The following is a 24,836-nucleotide window of genomic DNA, read 5'->3' on the forward strand; positions in this document are numbered from 1 at the left end:
GAGGTCTGTCTTACTAGGTAGTGTGGCCCTTGTTACACTCCTGGCTTGAAACACTTGTGTGCTCAGCAGACCTGTGTTGCTTATGCCTGTTTACTGCTAATTCTACTCATGGAGTCTGCATCAAGCCTCCGAGGGTGTTATCAGGAATGTTACCAGCTTTAGTCTGGAACCAGGAGTAATCTGAAAGCTCTTAGGCAGTTCTGTTCACCAGCAAAGTTCACTGAACTTATATTGACTTTGAGACTCGCATTTTACTTTGCAGTTATGAGCTCCACAGCAAAGTATTTGCAGTAAAAAAAAAAAAACAAACAAACTGAAAATAATTCCAGAACGTGGAATTTAGTTGTCAGCCAGAGCTTAAAGTCAAGAGATGAAGTGAGATTTCGGCACGGCTCAGCAGTTTGATTCAGATGTGCTGGGTTGTGGAAAGGACACCAGGAGCCACTCCAGCCAACTACTTAGGACAGTCAAGGGTTTTCAGTGAATAAACAAGCCTGATCCCTTCTCTCCTACATGCGCTTGTGTAAGAACAGCTTCCATATACACGGACTAACAGTGGCCTCACTGATACAGCTCACTTGGCAGGGGCTCCCATCATCTTCCGCACTTTCAGAGGACGGTGAAGCCCACCTGCCCACCCAGGGCTTTGGGAACAAACACTGCCTGCGATCGCTCACAGCACCAAACCCTAAAAGCACATCACACTCTAGTTGTGGTAGCGAGTTCACATGTAGCTGGAGCACTCAGCTTCCGTCCCTCTCTCTTTCCTTGTCAGTTTTTATTCGTATTTCTCTGCAAGCAGTCAGTAGAGGGAAGGGAAGCAACCCACATGGCTGCACAGAAGGCAGAGCAGGCTCGTTTTGGCAAAGGAAAGCAGCACTCACCAAGTACTTTACTAATCACTTGCTCACTAACTGTTATCCAAGACTTAAGAGAAGGCACGTTACAACCCTAAAAATAGTCTGCAGCACTGCTCAGCCTTGGAAAGCCCTGGCCAGGGTCAGGGCAGCAAAGGATTTATTCCAAAACTGCCAAAGAGACATCCTGTCCTTGGAGTATCACAGGAGGTACTGATGAAAGGGGAAAAATGAAAAAAGGCAAAAAGCAAAGCACTGTTACTCAGCAGAAGAGAACTCAGAAGAAAATTAATCTTTCAAAATCATTTATATTTACATCAATATCTGGAAAAAAAAAAAATCATGAACCTTCACAATTAGAGCAGTCCACTCAGCCCCAGACTGGAGAGGGGCAAGAACTGAGAGCTGTGCCTTCCAGCCAAAAGCCTTAAAGCTGTTTAAAGAGCGGGGCTGCCGTTACTCCACAGGGATTTCCATCAATTCTGACAGAATCCTCACTTTGGATAATTTTAAAAAAGTATAAAAAAAAGGTTATTGCTACTCTGCCAAGGAAATAAGACAATCGACAGGAGAGAAAGCAAGTGCATTCCACATCTTCTCTAAAAAACCCCACAAGCTTATGAGCTACAGACACCCAAGTACAAAAGATGTACAAGAGTCTCCACCAATTCTTCCTTCATTCCAGCTTTCTTCCTGCAGCAATTCCTATTTTTCCCTGTAAAGGCACTTTCTATATCCTATATCCTTATGCAGGGAAACGCTTTCAGTTTTCCATCTCAACAAACAGAATACTCCCAACGAATACACAACATTCAGAAGGAATTTTAATTAACAAAATGGTCCAGGAAAGGGGAGGGAGAACCCAAAAAAACCCAGGCCGTTGCATTTGAAAGGTTGCATGTCAGTCACTAGGTATGCCTGCAAGCCCATGCACAGGAAACCATTTGGACCTTTGTCAGTGCAGAACCAGTCTCAGCTTCCAGAACCACTTCTCTACTCCTTCCTTATATAAGCTAAATATTATATACATATATAAAAAAAATACAAACTTGAGTTTGTTATAAAGTGGCTTCTCTCTCTCCCCCTCCTATGCTCGCTTGGCACATGAAGGCATGCAAAGCTAATAGGCTCTGAGGGCTGCACAAACAGCAGGTTTTGGCAACAAAAAAAAATAAACACAGCTAAAATAGAGAAGCAAGATTAAAAGCCACTGAATTGAAAACCATATATTTTTCCAATTGTATAGAATTAGAACTACAGCTACGACTTAAAACTGTAAGAGTCTGTCATCCTCTCTCCCAACTCATGTCAAAGTTCATAGCAGCATAACACGAGATTCCTCAGGAAACATCAAGCCAGTGTTCTCTGCTTCAGGAGTGAGTTCACAGGTCACAGTTCAGTCTGTCCGCAGGATCATGGGAGGATGCTCACTGTCCTCGTCCAGCCTCAGCGAGTTGGTTTCATCTTCCAGGCAAGCTCCACCCACGGCACCCAAGTCATCTGTGTAGGCTGCAGAGAAAGGAAAAAGTAGTTGGGGGGGAATCAGCAGCACAAACTAAGGCTCGGATCTAAAGCGAGTGATTAGAGCTGAAGTACCAGACATTACTTGCAACAGTTTCACTGCCACCCTATGTTTGCTTTTATCATGACAGTGTTTCTCCAAGCCAAGAGCAGTTTATGATCACGCCCTATGTGTGCAACACATATTGGTGTTCTGTGCAGGCTGATTTTTCTTACTCTCCACTCATGCATTACACCACAACTGCAGTACTGATGCTGTACGTGCCGCCCGTCCTTCCTCTGCAGTTGAAGCACTGACCCAAGTGACGTACAAAGATGGTAAAACCTCCGCTCATCACTCGGACAGCTGCAGTATTAACCAAATTCTCATCCTCTTGATTTAACAGAGCAGCAAATCAGACTAAAAGGTCACTGTTCCCATAAAGGAATGACAGGAGCACTTATCAACATTGTTAAATAGAAGTGGGCGCTATGTATCAGAGGCTTTGTGCAAGGTCTGGGTGCTCAACTCCTGTGTGAAATAATTGTTTCAGGGCATCTTAGGAACCATTTGGCAAGTACTGCAACTATCAGTACAGTAATCAACCACAATTCAAGACAGCATTCTATCCAGAAAGTAGCAGCTATGAGAGATCTATCTATAGGAGGCTACCGTACATCACACGTGCTTTTTTCCTACTGCTCACCAATGCTCCACATCACACCCAAGGTTAAGAAAAGCTTGGGGTTGAAGGAGACAAGCTCACATGGCCGTCTAGAATGAAGCAATACGCAGAGATGCTCTCTACCCCATTTTCCAGCCTTCTCCTTACCATGCCTTGTGGGTGAGGAAGGCACGTATGTACCTTTAGTCACAGCGGCACTGTACGTCTGCGCTACCAACGGCCGGTCGTGGGATGCAGACTCTAGAATTTCGTTGGCTGGCTCCATACTGCCATCGAGCCTACCAAGCAGAGAGAGGTTAGCATGAGAGGTGATCTACCTGGGCACAGTACAGCTTTAGTTGACAGCTACAGAAGAATATGTCATTAGACATGTAAGAATAATACATACACACATACAACAGGAAGAACTTGGTCTGTTCCAAAAGAGTATCAAGAAGGCATCTAACAACACTTCATATTTAACACTGAAGACACATCAGTTACATCCTTGCCCTGGAAACAGCACCAAAATTCTAGTAGCTAATGCTAGGAAAAAAGACTAAAAACAAGAGTGCATGATTAAATAAAATAATAACCACTCCAATCAGCAATATTATAGGTTGTCTCTTGAGCTCTGTCCACAATAGAAGCGGTTGCTTCAATCACATATACTAAAAAATCCTCTAGTGAAGGTATTAGAGTGTTTCAGAGCTTAAGAACTTGATACAAAGCTTCTCTCTGAGGCTTCACTTCATCTACAAGCGAAACCAGACGTCATACCTTAAAACATTCAGATAAATAAGAAGTGATAGGACAAGAGGAAATGGCCTCAAGTTGCACCACGGGAGGTTTAGATTGGATACTGGGAAAAACTTCTTCCCAGAAAGGGCTGTGGGGCATTGGAACAGGCTGCCCAGGGCAGTGGCGGAGTCACCATCACTGGAGAGGTTGAACAGACATGTAGATGTGGTGCTGAGGGACATGGTTAAGAGGTGGATTTGATGATCTTAAAGGTCTTTTCCAACCTAAACAATTCTATGATTATAGACTCAAAGATGCAAACCTGAGTTATCATCGTGAGTTACTGGTTTCAGTTCTATGATTGATCATGTAACTAATCTGACTATATTACCCAAGCTTTTCCTGCCAGACCTTATTAAAATACAACAACGCCTGGTCATATTTTCCTTGAGGGTTCTACAGTACTGCTACAGAACATTAGTTGGCTGGCCTATATGGAAGGAAGTTTAATAAGGACGCTGCTAGAGAGCAAATACAGATAATTTCATAGGCCAGATTCCCCTCTGTGAAGTCAGAGTAACATCTCTCATGTCTGTAACTGCTTCATTTATTGATGAAGTGGATGGTGTCAGACGTTTCAATTTCCTGTTTAAGTAACTCAACTCAAACTGCCAAGTAAGAGGAAACAGGATCATACAGCTAACAGCGATTGATCCTTTGCTGCAATCTGACAGCGTTAAGTTTCTGCTGGTAAAGCGATGCTTAGTGTAGCAGATACTAGCAAGGAAGGCACTGGGGGATTCTGAAGTTACTCATTTATGTCAGAGGTCTGGAAAACGATTAGTTTAAAGAAATGAGCTGTTCTAAGTTAGACTTTTGCAGAACAGCACTAAGCTTAAGAACAAACTGGATTTTGTGAAGAAATAAAACACAACAGCCTTTGGCTAATTTGAACTTACTTGTGCTGCTTCATTAGTGTGCACTCTCCTCCTTCTTGGGGATCTAGGTTGTACATGTATAGGTACCCATCAGCAGCTCCCACCAATAAACGAGGGATCTTCTGGATTCTAGAATGGTTTAGGAGAGAGTAACAGATTAATAAGAACTCAAGAAAGCACACTCTCCTCCCCTCTCATTAATTTAAGCCATTATAGACCACCTCAGAAAGAACTGCGCAAAAAAAAAAAAGTAAGAGAGAACTACATTTTGGGGCTAGTGGGATGCCACAAGAAATCAAGCAATTTACACATAGCCCAGTAAAACAGATTCAGAAGTTATCATCCTGTTATCAAGCTTTCTGTAGCTCGAGAGACAAATATTCTAATGGGAAATATTTACATATTTCAGAAACATTACAGGACTTAATTATTGCTTAAAGGGTGCTTTGAGATGAGAGGAGTGAGAGTACAGACACGAAGTCAATTTAGCATGAAAACTATAAAACCTCCACAAAATAAAGTTTACTACCACTCAGTTTATTGCTTTGGTAGCTGTGCCAAATGGGACCTGTCTTTAGTGAAGGCAGAATAAAGATTAGATTTAATCCTCAATATTAACTTTAATGAATGCTATGCTGTTTCAGAGACAATAATAATATGAACTTGCTTTCAAAGACTTACTTAATGGTTAGTGTCAATTACCTAATTTTTCAATTCGCTAACACAACATACAGTGTCACTTCCCCTAGCACTAATGGAAGCAAATGCCCTAAGCCCAGGGGTCTGTTCTCAACCTTCTTCTTTCAAAATTAAAAGACACCTTTAAACAACATTTAAAAATAGTCTATTCTCATCCAAACATTACGCCTTTCCCTTCTCCCCTCAAAGTACTGCAAAGTGTTAGCTCTAACGCATTGCTCTGAAACTGGAAGACGATTTGAAATGGTTACAGGTGATCCATCTCCTGCTGGAGATGAGGTTACGTTCTCCAGTGTCAGCCTCCCCATGCCCAACAAAACAGTCCAGGTGGCTGGTGAACACAGGCTCCATTTTTCTTTACTCACGTGGCAAGTGCACAGATGTTTTTGTGCCCACAGAAGGGCAGGCGGACTGTAGCAAAGGCTCGACCCTGGTTAAACATCTCTGTGACTTGAGAGGGCAGATAGCTTGTTGACGCCATCAGCACTTTTCCAAAGTAACCTGTCCAGGTTGTAGGCTCTTCCTGAGGTCTGTAAGTCAGAAGAAAAACACGACCGACTTTACCTTCACATTAGAGAAAAAGGTGCGTAAACGTTTCAAAGCATCTTTTTAAAGATATCAGGCAGTTTTTTGTTTCTGGTCAGAAAAAACAAACATCCTTGATAACTGTAATGCACTCTATCTATGCTACAGGGCACAATGCGTCCTACAATACCCTCAGCCTGTTATTTAATCATGTTTGATTGTAAACTGATACTTCTGCTTATAAAACTGTATTTCATAAGGTTCATTATACAAGAGCGAGATCTACCGGAAAGAGCTACACATCAGGATTTTAGTCACCTGTTTATCACTCAACATATCATTGTTTCCAACATCTTCCACAGAAATGTAACTAAGACTGTCCTGTCAAATAATAAATAGGAACGTTTTATAACCTGGTGCCTATTAAAGCCCCATAGACACCTGGAAGGGATAGCTGAGAGCTCTTCTAATGCGGATGTCAGAAGAGGTGAAACACATGTAACTGAAAACATTAAACTACTCCACATTCCTCTGACAAGGATGGCAAATTTCTCTTCAGAAGAAATACAGTTTTCCCAGTGAATAGAAAAGGTATGCAGCTCAGCTGCAGTTGCTGATTCATAAAGGCTTCTTATGCCCTTTACAGAAGTGTTCAAAACAAGTCTGTCCATGCTTTGCATTACTCATCCTGTTGAGTATAATTGATTTTAAAGCCTTTTTATTGAAAAAAAAAAATCTAAGGCACCTCTGAAACGTACTTTTCTTTCACAGTCTCAAGTTTGAAGATATGCACTGTCTCTGTGTTACTGGATGCAGACAGAAACATGCCATCCATGCTGAAAGCCAACGAACAAATGCTCACACACCTGGGAGCAAAAAAGAGAGGAAAACAATTAAGTATTATTTATGAAATTCTAATACCGTGCTAATTGGTGTAAGAAGTAAGCTAGTGTTAACTAACTCAGGGAAATTGACTTAAATTAGAATATTATTTCTCCATTTTGGTAGGTAGGAATCTTTCTGCGCATTCACTACTAAGGAGCCCCATAATGTTCCCACCAGCTGTACTGTGAGAGCTGGGAGGAACTGTGGCTGCATGGGAGACTCACCTGCTCCTCTTCTCCTGTCAGTGATTGCAGGTGACTCCCAATTAAGCCAAAGTATTTGGCTTAATTAGTATTTAAGCAGATTTTTCTCAGTCACCACTGCTTTGCAAATAAGAAAAAAGAACATTTCCATAGTAAGCATTCTGAATTCTCTGATACTTTCTTAGAACACTTCAAGAGCAAGATCCCCATTAATGATGTTCAACTCTGATGTATCCCAGATATGGGGGTTAATTACTAACAATCCAAACTCAGTCTTACCTCTGCATAAAGTATAGTAGAACTACAGAGTTGCTGCTACCACAAATCATAGTACCATTTCACAATGGCTATCAATGATCACAGCACTTGCAGAATGTAGAAGACAGTGATAATATTAGATGTACTTCCTCCAACTGCCATAAGAATACAATATATCTTACAGAAGGTGACCCACTTTGAACAAGTTCCCTCACCAATAAATTTTTAAAAGGCAAAAGGTAGTACAATTCTGACAGGACTGATTTGTGGAATAGTCAGGTCTAAAGAAGTGAAATTGGAAGACATTCAAGCTGAAACTGTTACAAGCGTACAGTCAGGGATGAATGAAGATGAAAATATGCAAAAAAATCAGGATGCCAGCTCAATAGCAGAACATACTGGAAATTCACAGTAAGGAATGAGCTTCAGCTAATTAGCCCAGTTGAACTTTACCTCTTCACTCCCCTTCGGAATTCAAAGAGTTTCTGTCCCTCTGGAATGGAAAACACTCTTATTACTGTCCCCTGTAAAGAAAAAAAAAATAAGTAATTTTTCATTTCAAGTTTGTTCACTGCGTATTAGCTCTAGTGAGCAGAGTACAACTACAGGCAGCAAAGTGTCTTGCTGTTAACTTATTGCCGTTGATGCACGCCATGTACTAACATGAAATATTTATGGAGCTTGTCCGTAGGATGTGTTTGAGGAGCAGAGAAACACGAAGAGGTGGGAACTACTAATGTAGAGAACAAGCTATGCAACAAGAACAGCCCTTCTTGTCATATCTGATCAGGAAAAATACCACACCAGGCAAGTACCACCAGTACAGTCACCTGGATGTCTTTGTGCCTTTATCATATACAATCAGTTATACCTTTATATTCTAAACTTATCACTCAAAGAGCAGATGCTTGGGATTTGCTGATTTAATTAATACAATTTAGATGGACAATTTGTCATTGCATGTCAATGACTGGTAAGACACCTCTAGCTATTCTGACTTTAACTGTCTTGTTTTCATTAGGAAGACAGGATCAAAACAAGACAACTTATTTCTAATAAGTATCCTGCACTAAAGGGAGAAACACTTAGAGGATTGCCCTGATTACAGCAAGATTAAAATGTATTTATTTAAATAACCTTATTATCCAATATTTCACAGCACGGAAATGGTGTCAAATACCATTAGCAGTGCTTAACTTAGATTTGCCATTATAACTGTAAGCCTTTTTTGGCACTTGCAGATGGAATTGTGCATGCTTAAACTTACTCAAAATGCTTAGAAACGGAATTTTTATTACTGTTGGCAAGTCAATAAAAAGCCACCTTACCTTTTCTGATGCAGTGGCAAGTTTAGTACCACTTGCGTCAAATGCCAAAGCAGCCAAGGGACTATCATGAGCTGGGATCATATTAGCAGCTCTCTGCAGGAGTGAATCAATAAAATAGAACCTGAGTACAGCACAGGCTAAAAGCTACATGTTTGCAGTTTAAGACTGCATATTTAAGAGCATTCAAGGTAAAATACAGATCTTATTTTACAGACAACAGCTTCAATATTTGTTTCAGTAGCTGCTAAGTAGAAGTATTATCACTGAAGTATGTGCATAGAGAGTATGAGGAGAAGGGTGGGTAGAAGGCAATTCAAATATAACATGCTTTATTTTGCCCAACTCTACTCCTAAAAACCTAATATTAGTGCCTGTATATTCTTTGGCGACATTCTGTGAAGCCCAGCTATAACAGATACCGCACACTGATGCGGACGAGCCTAACTGAGCATCTAGTAACGCCTCTCTGAGCAAGCTAAGTCATTTCTAAAAACCACATCTTTAGAAGCGGAAACAGCATTCACAAAGATCCTCACCAGATTGATGGTGTCAAAGACTTGGACTTCTCCAATAGTCGCACTGCCTGGATAGGCCAGGTAGCAGTTATCGTTGTTTATTGATAAAGCACACAACCCTGGAAGGGATGCAGAAACAGAATTAGAAAGAGGCAAACTCCAGGACTTATGAAGCAAGACTTTCTGGTTCTACGTTTTAATATTACACAGATAACTTGAATTATCTTCACAAAGTATCAACAGAAATGGAACAAGGATGAATAATCTCAGAGTCAACCTGCAACTTATTCAACTATTTTATGTAAGTTAAAGTTTAATGTAAAGTAGAAAAAGAAGAAAACTGACAGAGCTACAATAACTGATTAAGTGGTAGGATTTCCCACATCTGTCAAGATTATTAAAGCATTAGCCTGACAAAGCCTTTAACTACACCAAGTTCTGACAAAATCCAGTTTGTAGCTCTCTACTATTTCCTTCTAATGTTTTGACACATCCACTCTAGGAGACCAAAATCCTGGCAAAATGCAATTAAAGTTAGTCTGATATTTGTTCTCAAAAACCTCACCTGGATTAAGCAGGCAGGCTTTAAGATGGCATTAATGTATTTAACTGTGACTTTTATTTGAAAATGGAATCAACAATGCTCCAGTTCCCTGTAGGAATCACCGTATGTTGGTAGAGAACACACTTTTCAGTTATTCTGGCTTACCTGCAGGATTGGGAGGCGTCTCCCTGATTGTATGTAATACCTTCATGTCTCGTATGTTGTGTATATAAAGAGACTCTTCCAGACATACTATCAGCCTCTAGACAAGGGAAAGAAGATGAAACGCTGATATCAAACTGGAGTTTATAGTAATTTATCAATCCTAAAGAAATTATATCCAAAATGCAGTAGGTGCCTTCCAAGAGGAAAGGTTGTACCCACCTCATGGGAAGAAACAAGAGTCTGATAGAAGAGAGACAAGACACACATCTTGACAAAGCTTCAACAGTGCAAAACTGCACTCAGTCACTTGAACTGACCAGGGCACTTCACTTCTCTCAACCGCGCTAGTGCAAATTGATTTGAATAAAAATGATTTACATTACCAGTTCAAGTCAGCAAGCCAGAAACCTTTACTTAAAGCTATTTAACTCTTATTCTGTACCTGTCCTTATGTATTTCCCCACCTCAGGAGGCCAATTCACACATGAAAATAATTTTCTGCTTTGGCTAAACAGAGAAACATAGGTTCTATAAATGGTTAAAGTCATCTATTACTCATACTTTGATTAAGTTCTTCAACATCTCATTTACACTTTCATAGACTACATCTGGACAACTTACAAGATGTTACTCATTTAATGCTACCTCACTGTGCCATAAGTCAAATTAACCACTGTTTCCCTTATAATTTTAAGCAGGAATCTCATCCTCCACCTGATTTTGGGCATAGGGACAGACACTAAGAAGATTTTTCTCCTTCAGATGTCATTCTCTCTACTTAGAAGAACTGGTTGAGGACAGAGGAGTCTGTATTTGCTGAAAAGCCTACTAATGATTCAGTAATACAGTAAACCATGGTTCCAGGTACTTAAAAAATTCACCAGTTCAGTGATTTTATCTTTTTAACAATAATTCAGCAAACTATTTTAAAACAAAGTTGGTATCTATTCACTTTTCAAGTTCAGGTCTGAACAGAAATTGTCAGCTTCACATATTTTCACACCAAGGATCACAGGATGATTCAGGAAGGGACCTCCCAAGGTCTCTAGTCCACCCTCTTGCCCAAAGGTTGCCCAGCTTACTACAGACATTTTCCTAAGTAAGTACATAAACATAAAACCAAAAATACTTAACTAAATAGGAGGACTGAGATGTCATACAGAAGCTACTGTTAGAAAACTACAAGTTAATCTCAAATGACAATTCTGTCACCAAAGGAAGAGACATGAACAAACAGAGAAAGCGCCAAAATAACTCTTTTCCACATTTTCACCTACTCAAAATCACTACTCACCTGTCTATTGAGTTTGACAGCCAAGATGGTGTTGGAGTAACTGTAGTTGCAAATCTCTGTTCCCTTCTTAAAGTGACAAACTTTAAGCTTGCGCGGAGCTTTAAGGCTAACGATGGCCACCAGGCTGCTGGAGAAGAGCCTCTCCACAATGCACACGTCTTCTGTGTCAGCTGAGGAATCGCAGCCACGGGGAAAAACACAAAGGGAGATTTCAGGGAAGAATAATGGGAAATACAGTCTAAGAACACAAATGTTCTGGCACAACAGCTCAGAGTTAAGGTGGGATGCAGGACAGGTTTTTAAAACAAAAATAATCTACACAGCGAACACTGATTTACAAAGATTTCCCCCCATCACCCTCCCAGGTGTCATGCAAGTTTTTGGTTCAGAACAGAATATCATAATACAAATAGAATATCATAATATATAATATCAGAGGATCATAGTATAAACCCCTGCCCAAGATCCAACAGAAAGAAAATCCCAAGGAGGCAAAAACCAGCAAGCTGTCAAACTCCAGAACCTTACAATGTTGTCTCTATCGCTGCAGAAATCCAGGAAAGCAAAGGATTTTTTCTGGTGGTGGTTTTGTGCCTTTTTTTTAAAGCTATGCAATGCATGGGAGGATTTTTGATGACAAAAAACCTGGAGTTTCTTCACACCTCTCTATGAAGACCGAAAAAAAAAGGGTTCTTGTACTCAAACTGGTAAACTCATTTGTTCTAGCACTGCTTCAGCCACTCATTAGCGTTTTGTTTTGTTTGTTTTTAAAACACAACTTCTTCTACCTGACAGTCCCTAAAATCAATTTGTACAGGAACCATCAAACCCAGCATGTATATAGAACTATAGAACAGCTGTAGTTTTGTCACGTTTTCTACTGTGGAAGCATTGGAGGCAAAGGAAAAACCCAAGCCACCATTCAAAATGTGGGGAAACAGTAGGAGGGTGGAGAGTCCAGTATCTCTGGCAAAGACACATTTTTGGACTATTTGACTATAACACAGCATTGGATCAAGCTGGTAGGAGTGCAGGTGCCATGAGCAGTTACCCTGGCATGTGCTTCTCCCTCCCACCCACAGGAGCTCCCCTCCAAAAGCCCAGATGACGTTGTTTTTACAGCAGAAAAATAAAACTGGAAAAAGCTTTAGCACGTTCTGCAGCTCTCCCACAGCTACCTCTGCCCTTCCATCCCAGAACTGACTCAAGACAAGCGACTTGAGCCTTTGGCCTTGATCCATCAAAACAACCAAACTTTTCAGAAGTTATTTCTGAAAAACTTATTTCTGAAGGCTTCTGTTTTGGTCAAGAGGCACATTAAATAATTGGCACTGTTCTCATCACCAGTAACAGAGATTCCCTGCAAAATGTTCTGTCCAACATTCTCAGCATATGACAATGTCATCACTGTGTGACATGGCTGCTCTGAAAATGCTTTTTCTGGGCAGTTGTTTCAAGAAACAGTACAGAAAACATTTGATGTTCTACATTCTTTTGAGAGAAAGAGAGAAATAGCCTCCTTATGGAAAAAGAGCAGGTTTATACGAAGCATTTTCAGCATTCTATGCAACATAATTGACGTTTATCTAAATCTCTTATTTAATATGGTACTTTTCCAGAGAAGACAAAGCAGCTCACAGAGGCTTTTAAAATTCAATTTCCTCACTTCTGCAACAGGGATAATGCATTTTAGCAATGACTTAGTTTTCAAGGAGTTGTTCTCCATTTTCCTGGTGCCACACACAACACATGAAAAAAAAAAATACAAAAAGCTGCTTCAGTAAATTAATACATAGACTTTCAAGTGTGGATGTCAGACTAGTAACATAAAAGATTCTTGATATATTACAATACAGGTTATCAGCTTTCTATCTAAGCCTGGAGTCCTTCATATCAATGGCATCTTTTTGGCAGAAGTCAGAAGATCAGCACAGAGAGAACCAAAATGGTGTGAATTTTGGGGTTGCTCTATGCAGGGACAGGAGCTGGATTCAAAGATTCTGTGAGTCCCTTCCACCTCAGGACATTTGATGGTTCTATGAAAAAAATACAGTCTGAGTGCTCCCTGCTCCTGGGCAAGCACAACTTCTTTTCCCATTCAGAGACAACTGTGTTGAGACACTTCATCTGGGATTTGTTATTGTCCCAGGCAGGTGGCAGAACTGGTATTTCAGAGGAGGAACGGCAGCGGAGATTCAGATGGAAAAAGCGCTGATGGGAAGCGTAGGCAGCAGGGATGGCACACGGGGAAGAGCACTACCAAGAACTAAGCAGTTACAGACATAAGAAAAAACTTTCAACGAGGAAAAATGCTTAAGAGGTATAGACAATCCTCCAGTCTCACCGTAAGAGACCTACTGTAACACAGTTACCTTTAGAGAAAGGCTTTGTGATGGGCTTTTAATTAAATTCACTTGAAAAATACAGGATGCACCTCTGTTCCTTTGCCTTCCCCTAACAGCAAGAAGTGATAAAACCTCTTCAGAGCTGCCAAGTCATGCACACGTCCTAACCAGCAACCATTCAAGTACAGTCCCAGGCTCTACTGCACCTCCTACATCCAGCTGACTTGAATTAATCATATGTTTAGAAGCACCAGTTACATCCTATAGCATTGCTATTAATAATTTTGTTCTATTTTCTCTTTTACACTACACAACAGAGCATTACCAGAAACTCAAACTACAGTAAGAACAAAAAGAATTGTAAAATGATTTAAGTATCAGCAGTGAGGCGAGAACAAGCAAACACATAAGATTAGAGTTTCATAAACACAAGCATGTAGCATCACAGACAAGAGCTGGTTAGAACCAGCTAGATTATGATCAGCTGCGCTTTTATTCCATTTTTAATCCAAGAGCATGAAGCATCTTGTAAGCATTCATTAAGCCTTAAAGCACTCTCCAATCTCACACTTATTTTTCCAGGGGGATCAACTGAGCAGGGAATTCAGTGATCTGTACGGAGTCACAGCAGAAGTCAGTGAAGAGAGCAAAGAAGCCTCCCATTCTTTTTTTTCCTCAAAAAGACAACAGCTGGGGCATATTCTGTAGATTACTTTAGCCACCTACACAAGAACTGGCAGATCCACCTTACAGAAGAGAGGGAGTGGTCCTTAAAAGTGCCCCCTCAAAACAACACAAATACTTTAGACCCACTTAAACTAAACCGGGAGACAGAGGGCCCCCCAGAGACCTCAAGATGTTTTTCCTTGCAGAAAGAAGGTAGCAAATACACAGGAAAACCTCCACACTCCATGTCAAGTTTTAAACAGGCATAGTTTAAAAGCCCAATGCTGATAATTATTTAACTGTGTATAACCTCACATTCTGTGCTCTGTATTTATAAACTTAACACTCATGGAAGAAAATTTACAATATCAAAGAGGTCAATCCAATATAGGCATCCCAGAACAGTCTGAAGACTGAAATCAGCAGGTCTAAATTCTAATCCCAGCTGCTTTATCTGTTTTTTGCAAGACTTTGAGCAAAGCACTTTATCCAATCTGTACCTTGTCTTTCAAGGACTACCCAGAAGAAGCAGTGCTGCAAAGTTCAGTCTCTCTCAGTATGTTTAGTCAGTGTCTCATGTAACAGGAGTCATCTTCACCCAGTCTCCTGGGGTGATATCAGGCCAGATACCCTAAGTGCCCAACATACTACAGAGGTCAGGTACCTAAACTCAACAGCATAACATGAACGCAAACCACCAATTAACCAGTACAACCAGACCATGACTCAAACAGGTAGCTGGAACACAATTTAACCTGACCACAGGTGCCTCATTTGAACCTCACAATTACTCCTCTCCATTGACAGATGACAGAATCAGGTTGTCACCACAGGTAACAGGCCATCTGAATCACACACCATTTTCCAACTTCAGATGCCACAGGGTCAGGTCATCTAAGGGAATGGAGTCTGAAGACAATTCTGTTGCGTAGCGTGATACACCAGGACCATACTATAAATGCTGACATCATAGCTATTGGTACCATCTGTTCATGTTGAGTTTATAGGAAAACAAGGATACTCATGCATAGCATTCATAGTTTATTTATTAGCACCTCAAAAAAGGGTAGTTTGTGAACTGCTCGCAAGACAAGGGATACAACTTCTCAAGGGATACTATTTCTCCCACAAGCCTCCCTCCATTTCATCTCATATCCTACCCAACTGAGATCACTATTGAAAAGTTATGGGACTTTTGGTCACCCTTTTGGATGAGTAAACCTGTAGTTATCATGGTAAAAAGTATTTTTCTAACGGCAAATATTAGGGCTAACAAAAAAGATAACCAATGCCTATGTTTTGTGCTTTTTATTTATTAATTTGATAACAGTATATTTGTGGTTGCCTGCCCCAGTAGCCAGTAGAAGGACCCAAAGGACACACTCACATCAGTGAACCTTGTTTCTTTTTCATGCCCAGTTGCTACATAACCTGACTATTGGACAAAGTTAGAAAAGCAAAGAATTCTTCTCCTAGCTATTACCAAATTTCACAACATACCAGCTAAATTTAAATAAGGAGCACTGATATACATATAGCCAGCAATCAATTGTTTTGTATTTGTGTGATATGTCATCATACACTTAAGGTTCCTCCTATGTCAACTGCAAATCACCTGTGAAAAAATGACACTTGTCTTATTCTTCCCACATTAAGCCAACTGAAGGCATTAAAAAAATAATTAAGAAGATACTCACTGCATTCATAGATCTGCTCTAATTTGTCCACAGAAGAAAGAGAGAAGAATTTGTAGCCTGATTTACTGCCGACTGCAAGGGATCTGAAAAAGAAATAAGCCAGTCAGGAACGTGAACTAAATGAGTTGTGAATTACCCTTGGACAGATTCTTACCCTGTTCTAAACTTCAGCTGGGTTAGCTCAGCAAGAAAAGCAATAAAAAGCTCGACCAAAAAGAGCCATGACAGACGCAGAGAGCTGCTTCAACTCTGCAAGGCCAAACAGCTTCAGAACTACCCCAGCTGTGGAATGCTGCTTCACATTTTGTGAAATGAGAGTTCACAGGTTAATCTGAGCCCACTGCCCAACTTATACTGGTGATTTCTCCACTCAACCTAAAAGTTTTAGTGTGGAGGAAAGATGATGACTTGATTAATGTAATGCAAACCAATTACATCATTGCCTCATCGGTAGAGGTGACCTCCAGGACCTTTTACACTGGGATTGTCTGGAGATATTTTGTTCTTTATACTGTAACCTTCCCCAACGAGCTTTCATATATTAACAAAACAAAAACACGAAAGACTGCGAACTCTAATTTTCTCTGGTTTTATTTGATGATATTCTAGCACCTCCAAAGAACATTGTTAGGTCTCAGTTTTACAAATGTTCACACCGAATCTTTGATCAGAGGCACCCTCTTAAAAATGCTAGTCACTGATATTAAACAGATTTTTAACAATAGTAGGACATTTAAAAACCAACTACAAACCCTTCTTTCCTCCATGACTTAATTTTCACACTTAGCTCACAGACCATTTAATTGCTTTTCCAGTCAGAGTCAAAGACGGGTCTTAAATTTTAAGCTAGAAAAGCCTTTAGGCTTGTCTTGCAGGTCTTTACACATCAAAGCAGCAGACAATGGCACATTCTTAGTTTCCCCTCCTCACGCAGGGGATTTTATGCCACAGAAAAAGAAAATTAACAGTAAATACAGCTGTGCAGAAGTGTATTAGTATGCTTGTAGTTCATATATTTCTTACTGCCAGGATGCATGGAGAAAAACTAATTAAATTTCAATAAAATGTATTTTGATACGCCAAATTGTGGCAAGTCATTCAATACAGGGCCCAGCGCCAACCCTGCCAGTCGGGCTGCCAAAACACCCTCTGAACTCAGCAAGACGATTCTCTATAATTCAGATGCACTAACAATTCATTCTGCATTTAGAATACAATGCAGGTTCCTAGGTTTCTTGCTCTTTCTTTATTTTCCTCTCATGGTTCCAAAGTGAGCCCTTTTTAAACGTCAAGGTACCCAGAAGAGTACAAAGTTGTTCCTCAGATGGCTTGCTCTCTGAAATTAAAATCCCAAGCTATAAAATCAACCTCTGTATGATGGTATGACCTCCTCTTCTAGAAAAAAACCACAACTGGCAGAGTCTGGTTAAAAAAATTATATCCGAGAAGGTTTAAACTTTCAAATTAAAATACGCACCATCAAGGCCAGAGAAGTAAAACTCCCCAAAGTCAAGAACTAAGATATTTAAAAAAAAAAGTATTAGGCTTATAGACAGAAAAGTAACTATAAAAGAAAATTTTGCTGCTGTTCCTGTTAAGTCACCTTAGAAATACTGAATGCAATTTTCCTTCGGACAAAATCAGAATGTTCAGCAGACTATATCTGATTAGTTGCCAAAGACGTGAGTGTTCTTCCTCAACTACTTCTGTACAAGTCAATGAAAATCCAACTTCTGTAATTTTTTTCCCCCAAATTACAGTTAGCTTTTCTTAGATTATCTACTGCTTCCTTCAAAAAAAAAGTTTAACGAAGAATGACATTAAAACTGTCACTTCACAAAGGTAAACAAGCACTCAACTGAGTTAAAAATAAATGCAGTCACAAGACTCCTTGCAATATAAATGATCTATAAAAGACACAGGATGATTTCCTCATGGAGAAGTCCACGTAGCAGCTATTTGTGAGCATACGACAAGGATTCCTGTATTGTACTTACAGCTTTAAATACAGAATATTGCTGTATCACTGTTTTACTGACTGAAATCAACAAGCAACATCATTTTTCTTATCCTACCGATTACTTACACCTCATTCAAATAAACTTTAGACAATGGCAAAAGCGAGTTGTATACATAATTAAAATAATTAGACTAAGTAAAACCCAAAGTGAAGAAGCACAGAACCAACCTCTCCATCCACGGCAACTGCTTTTTGTTATTTCTTTCAGGATCAAGGTGACGAACTCACATATCATTTGTTTACACAGGACAGCTGGAGTCAGTATAATTAAACCCGTTTCAGTGTATGACCACAACTGCAAAACAACCTATTTTTCTTCTAGAATAGCATTTTTTTTTTAATGTACTCTCAAATTACTTCTTACGAAACTATTGGAAAAAGGCTTTTTCTATGTAATAAGAGAACTCACGATGCTGAGTTATACAAGCATAATCATAATGATTTAAATCCCCCACACTGATATTACACTTAAGCCCTTAAGACATCGGATAGCTATCTAAATGACCAAAGCCCACAAAACCAGCATCTAGCCAGAATTACCTCACCTCCAAAAAAATGTGCAACTATATGGGGAAGAAATGCGATCAATAAGCCATTCAGCTATTGCTCAAATAGACAGTGGCCAACTAGAAGCTACCGTAGTTTATCAGAAGCTCCTTTTACAACGTGGGTGTTACGCTTTATTATCACCAATTTTCAGAACCTGATGAGAGACTGAAATTGAAAATAAAATCAATATCCAAAAAATGGTCTTTTTTCTTCTAACATGATGTTACACACAGGTGGTTTTTCAGCTCTTATGTGTAGCTGCTATTACACACCTTAGATCGTAGACTTTGAGCCATTTCATCATCAAGGTTGTCTGCTCAGTACAAAATTACCAATATAGCCGTGATTTATGAAACCATGTTTACTCACTTTTTTCAAAGATAATATTGCAGTCTGATCCAAGACTAGATAAAGCTTGAGAGTATTTTCAAGAGGGGCTGTCATAAATAATTAAAACTAACCTCATCAAGCGAGCAGTGTTATGGGATATCTCACACAGTCATTTCAAGATGCTGACATTCACTGTAAGTGCACTCACCTAGAGTGGGAAATCAGCTGCTTCAATCTCTCAAGCTCTTTAGAAACAAGTTTTTTCGGATTACTTAGAATCGTATAGGTTTTCTGTTGCTTCTTTAACATACATACAGAAGGAAGAAAACCAGTTTTGCCTTTCTGCAGAGGACCTTGACTATTAATCACAAATATTCTACATTAATCAGAAAGATCTTACTAAGAGCAGCTCTCTCAAAGATTAAAATCAACTGCAGCTGCAGTATAAACACGACTCCAGAAGACATTACTATTTAAAATAACTGGTTAATTAAACCTACTTTCATTATTAGGCAGTCTCTTTATACAAATACTCCACCTCATTTCAAAAATGATGTAAATTTCCAAAGACAAAACTTTCTGTAAGCAAAGGCCTATGATGAAGAGGGGAAAAAAATAATAACAATAATAAAAGAAAGAAAAATAAATGAAACTACATAAAAGAAAAATGACTAAGGAAACTTACTTTGTTTTATTTCCCCTCCCAAATGTCTGCTGAAACCAAAGTCATGACATCTTACAGACACCTCTTAATATGTCATTATTTTGGACAAGAGCTAGATACAGAAACTCATGTGTTCAACAGATTTGTCAGCAATGTTCTGACAAGCCACAGGGATTTTTCCCACTGCTCTTCTATCAAAAGAAAACCAAGACAAACTTAAATCTGCTACAGCAAAAGGAGACAACACTCGTTCATCACTCAATGTGCAGCAATGGGCTGGGACAACAGAAAGTTCATAATCTGAGTAAACATCGCTGCTCTCAGGCCGAATTCCCATAACACTGTCCAAGGTTGAGGAACAGTTCCTTTAGCAGCCCAGCTGCTGCTCCACGGCAACAACAGCGAGTAACACGACATATGAGCGCTTCTCTCAGCTGCTTTCCCTGAGCATGAGAGCTCCATGATCACTCCTTCCTCCCTTTTTTATTTTTTAAGCTTTAAAGTCTCCTTGGAATCAAGCTCTCCTGTCCTCGGGGGCCACAGGGTAATGACACCTGAACCTATTATAGGAGACACAAAGGCAGAGGAGCGAACGCTCAGCACCTAACCCGTGTTCCTCGCCACAAGCAGTTTACTACAGAGATCCAAACGTCACTTAGTAAGGGAGCTAGAGCACAACTTCCACATCGTGAAGCACACTGTACAGCTTTAGAGCTATAGGCATTTGTTCAGAACCTAGAATGAAACTGATTTATTTGGGGAAAAAAGGGCAGAATAAAACCAGAAAGAACAGATATATGGGTTGATACCTGTCACATGTAACTCCACATACAAACGAAAGCTGAGACTGAAGAAGACCCTGCAAATAAGGGCCACCTCAGTGCTTTTACTGCAACTCCAAACCAAGGCTTCCTTTTCTCCCTCCATCAGGAGGCTGTTGTCAAAACTACAGCAACTATTCTGCTTCCAAATGCTGTCACTTGATCACTTATTTTTAAAAAAACAACTAAGACTTCTCTACAGTCTGTCAATTTGCATTATTTCACAAGTTGGTTCTCCGGGTGTGTCTTGTAGGTTCTTTTTTTTTAATTGAATCTGCAGACCGTATAAGTTAATTTTTAAGTTCTTCCAAAGGCATTTTTCTGGAAATATTTGTTTAACAATTTAAACACTGAAATCTCAAAAGTTATGCATTGGGTAAAAAGTTTCATACTGTCCTATATGAAACAGTTCCCTTATGGGTTTTAAAGCTTGTATGAGTTTGTGAGGCAAGTTAAAGTCTTCACAAACATATCCATGCTCAGTTTTACCAGTTCTCCCAGAAGCAATATTAACAGCACTCAGGTTTAACCAGTACTTCTTACCAAATATCTATTCTTGAGGATTTCCAGCTACTAAAACACACCTAGCACTGAGGTCAACTACAAACTTTTCCTGCATTTTTTGCTAGGATACCTGAATTCTGATCGGTTACTTCACTTTACCTGCCAGCTGGAGCTTCTGCCTCTCAACCAGGGAATGCCAGTCACGCCGTGTTGCACGATGCTTGATGCACTAGGGAAAAGGGCCATGTCCCAAACAAGCACGCCAGCATCTTCTGAAAACGATCTCCATGTTTTTACTTAATGAAAACATCATAGCAAACAGAAGCCACAAACCAAGTGCTTCTGCTGCATTATAGGTGGAGTGTTTTCAGGCAGAGTTCCAGTCCTGGTCAATAATTCAGAACTTTCATGTAAATAAAGCTTACGGCAATATGGAATAAAGAGGCAAGACAACGCTTTCAATAATGTAGATATTATTCCAAGAGACGATGCCACTAGATACACCATCCACAAATTAACATTAAAAAAAAAGTTAAGTCTGAAAAAAAGCCTAAAAGCAAGGGAGACAATATCTGCTTCAGCCACTGGGGAGTGCAGCAACTGGGAAAAAGCAACAGCCACTTTTATGTTGACGACATTCTTCTAACTACCATCAAGCCCATTTCCCAAAAGTAAAAACCATCACAAAGCTCATCTCCTTCCTACAGGAGACAAAAATTCACTAACAACCCTTCCTAAAGCTTAGGAAACGTTAGCTTGAGACTTATTTTTACCAGCAACAAGTACCATCTTTCCCTGATACAAAGAGCACTTGGCTCTGCTGGCATCTTGCTAAGCTGAAGGTAAAAGCTGTAAGCATAATAACAGTGCACCCAAGCAATTTATTTTCCAGTTTTGTCTGTCAGCAATTTTTCTAATGACTGAAGCACACCTTAAAACATGATGCCAGCCCTTCTGACTGGGAAGACATAAACAAAACTTGTCTGTCATACACTGGTTGGAAGAATATGCATTTGTTTACCTTGCCTGTTTGGAGAAGGACTCCAGCTACTTGTAATGCAAGCTGAAAATAAATAAGCTTTCTGAGGCCCTGCATGTGAAAGTGTAATTCATTCCAAATACGTTCTTCTCAGTTCTTCTCACAGTGATCTTCTAGATATATAGAATAGTATACTAACACACCCAGAGACCTGACTTCTTGTTTCTCTATTTAAACAAGAAACTGAGAGAGATCATGTCGGGGGGAGGATGGGGGAGGTGTGTGTGGAATCAAATAAACTTAAGTTTAAAGAACTTTAAAGTTCAGTTAAAGAATTTACACAACCACTGAATTCTACTCAATTTAAGACCTACAATGCAACTTGGTTATTTGGGTCACTTACCACATGAGAAAAGTGTTTTAGTAAGAAGCTGCTCACAAAGACGCGTGCAAACTTGTTTTATACTTACTACTTTTCTTCGAGACACTCCTAGAAAGAATGGATACTTATTCTGCGTCATCCAACCATCTGTCTCAAAGTAAGTGGCCCTTCAAATAATTCTCATAATTTTGAGACAAGAATATGAACAGGAGCCTTTTAATATTTATGTCATTTCTATAATGGATATCTGAAAATGCAAAAATATTCTAAAATTAAACAGAAGACTTAGTGTCCCAAAACTTTGGATTGCAAAGATATATGGGCCAGGTCTGGATCACATAAAAAGAAACATCGCCAAAATTCTCATCAGCTAATCTCAAGATGATTTACATATAAAAATAATACTAAAAAAATCTACTTGCACAATGGACATTAGAATATTGAATACAGAAAGAATCAGCTATAGGACAGAAACTGAAGAATAGTTTTCAGATTCTTATGAAAATGAAATGAGAAAAGTATTGCAGTATCAGACACAGTTGAGGAAAGAAATCATTAGCCGGTTGTCCCTTTTTTCCCCCATAAAATCAAAAAGGAATCACACTTGACTCTTCCTTGAAGAAAGACTCCAATGTATACAAGCCAAAGAAGACCTAGATTAGTGTTTATTACATTTGCTTTCCAGTCAAGCCTGAAGCTCTCCTGTTCAAAAAGTCATGGTGGTGGTTTTCTTTTTTTGGTCACAGCTCTGTGATCTTTAAATATATACAGCTCTCCACAAAGCTAAGGTGCAACTGGAATAGGTAGTTGCCTTACAGGATGTAAAATACTAGTGCTTTTAGATCACCATGTTGAACAGCACAGTTTTACTTCAAAAACTTATATCATGACCTTTGTAAATTGCAAAAGAAAGAGGTGACAGATTTCCTAGTTATTATGACTTGTTTTATGTAGTAAGAAGTAAAAAATGGATGGCATTTGAGCAGAGCATGTTCTCTATATGGTACCTGAAAAGACACGAAAAGAAATTGCAAAAGTCCTTGGTTCAACTCAATATATGGATAATGATTTACTTACAAATACACAGACAACTATTGCTTCCCCCCCATAATTTAAGTTATTTACTGTTAAAGTCTCTTGTCTCAAGTCTATCCAGCTCCACTTGTTCATCTCTTCACCCCCAACAAGACCTACAAAAGCAAACAGAGTATTTCCTTCTGTGATGGGACCTTTCTCCTCAGTCTTGGCAGTCACCATAAATAATCTTCTCATCTTCACAATTCCCATACATTACAGTACATGCTGAAGACAGTCTCTCTTGTGAAGACAAAACATCATTGCTTGTTAAATGAACAAATAAGCTGTTAAAAGAAAAAACCACCAGCACACACATGGATTACGCTCCATGATGCCAACCTGAGATCATTTCCTCTTACTCACTTCCTAAAACAAAACTCCTCCTTTCTCAAGTACAAGTTCTTTTGGTTATTGCCCCCCAGTTTCATCTCTTAGGTATTTAAGACAGTCCAATCCTTCTTTAAAGGATCTTTAGTGCTGCAATTCCAACTATTAGAAATTTCTTAAATTGAAAATTATTGCTCTTTAATACCTCATATAAAAAATAATATATGGTAATTAATCTAAGTATGTTGCAACAGTTAATTTGCAAGATGCACAGCATGAACTATCTGACCCTTTCTAGAATCGAAAAACAAGTAAGCATAATTTCAAGGACTGAATGAGAAAGGCCTCTTGTTTCAAAATCAAAACTGAAAGAAGCATGAGCTCATAAAAATACCTTGAGGCCTAAGGCGTATGCTTCAACATGGAGAGCAAGTGAAAATAAAAGAGCTGTATGAAAAGATAGCTACAATGAGTTTTTGGATTAAGCCTTGGCACCTCTGGAAGATTAGGGTCTTCACCTTATCTAAATCTCTCTTAAAGGCTGGACACCATCAAGAAGCAGAAACAGTCCTCCCCCACTTTCTGGAAGCAAAAGCAAGCGCTGCCTCACAAGCACAAAACAGAAAAGCTCCCCAGGGCAACAGCCCGGGAGAGGGAGAAGGAAAGATGCTGCAACCGCAGCTCCAGCAGCCCAGCGCTACGTGCCCCTGCGAGAGCAGCCTCACCCCCCGCAGCTCCACACACAAACCGGAGAGCAGGGCGGGTGTTCCCACCCCTCCTGGCTGCAGGGATGAGGGGGCCCCGGCCCTCATCTGTGCTGGTGAGGGCAGAGACTGCGGTGGGGTCAGCCGACACGGGAACGGGCAGCACCAGAAAGAGGGGGACCCCGTCACACCTCCCCCACGGCCGGGTCTCCTCAGCCCTCTCAGGAGCCCCTTCCCCGCGGCTGGGCCCCCGCTCAGGCCGGGACGCCCCCCTCAGGCCGAGGCTCCCCCCCCTCAGGCCGGGACGCCCCCCTCAGGCCGGGGCTCCCCCTCCTCAGGCCTGGTCCCCCGGTCTCCCCCTCAGGCCGAGTGTCCCCCTCAGGTCGGGCGCCGCCCCCTTACGTGTTGTCCTGGTTGAAGTTGGCGAACAGCAGATGGCCGCTGCCGGCGTCGCCGCTCTGACCGGCCAAGTTCATGGCGGGACAACCCTCGCCACCCCCGTCCGGCGGGGGGGAGAGAGGGGAAACACCTCCAGCGGGCAGCGCACCTCAACCCCGGCGGCCCCAGCCCGCACCGCGCACCCGCGGCCTCCTCATCCCCGCCGGCCCCTTGTTTACTCTGCGGGCAGCGGAGCGGCCCCGCGCCTGCGCGCCC

General features: G+C 40.4%; 1 protein-coding gene across 2 annotated transcripts; it reads right to left on the reverse strand.

Annotated features, from left to right (window-relative positions):
- Positions 1–1,659: 1,659 nt before the first annotated feature.
- Positions 1,660–24,836, reverse strand: WIPI2 (WD repeat domain, phosphoinositide interacting 2). 2 transcript variants are annotated; one of them, XM_065850385.2, is made up of 12 exons: positions 24,585–24,836; positions 15,826–15,908; positions 11,118–11,287; positions 9,824–9,920; positions 9,136–9,233; positions 8,600–8,692; positions 7,725–7,795; positions 6,684–6,791; positions 5,766–5,930; positions 4,723–4,830; positions 3,224–3,321; positions 1,660–2,366 (listed from the first exon to the last, which is right to left on the reverse strand). In XM_065850385.2, exons 1-12 carry the CDS (start codon positions 24,656–24,658, stop codon positions 2,254–2,256), a joined length of 1,278 nt encoding a protein of 425 aa, XP_065706457.1. In that variant the 5' UTR covers positions 24,659–24,836; the 3' UTR covers positions 1,660–2,253. The 2 variants fall into 2 exon arrangements, with proteins under 2 accessions (XP_065706457.1, XP_065706456.1); XM_065850384.2 differs by having other exon boundaries at positions 3,191–3,321; positions 24,585–24,835.

The sequence above is a fragment of the Patagioenas fasciata genome, chromosome 15 (genome assembly GCF_037038585.1).
Source record: "Patagioenas fasciata isolate bPatFas1 chromosome 15, bPatFas1.hap1, whole genome shotgun sequence".
NCBI classification, from domain to species: domain Eukaryota; kingdom Metazoa; phylum Chordata; class Aves; order Columbiformes; family Columbidae; genus Patagioenas; species Patagioenas fasciata.

Excerpts from the sequence above, each read along its gene's own strand:
- WIPI2 (XM_065850384.2), bottom strand. The coding sequence starts at position 24,658 with ATGAACTTGGCCGGTCAGAGCGGCGACGCCGGCAGCGGCCATCTGCTG. Across the intron at positions 9,234-9,823 it reads GACGCCTCCCAATCCTGCAG|GGTTGTGTGCTTTATCAATA; the intron begins GTAAGCCAGAAT and ends CATCCCTTCCAG. Across the intron at positions 4,831-5,765 it reads AACATCTGTGCACTTGCCAC|AATCCAGAAGATCCCTCGTT; the intron begins GTGAGTAAAGAA and ends AAACCATTCTAG.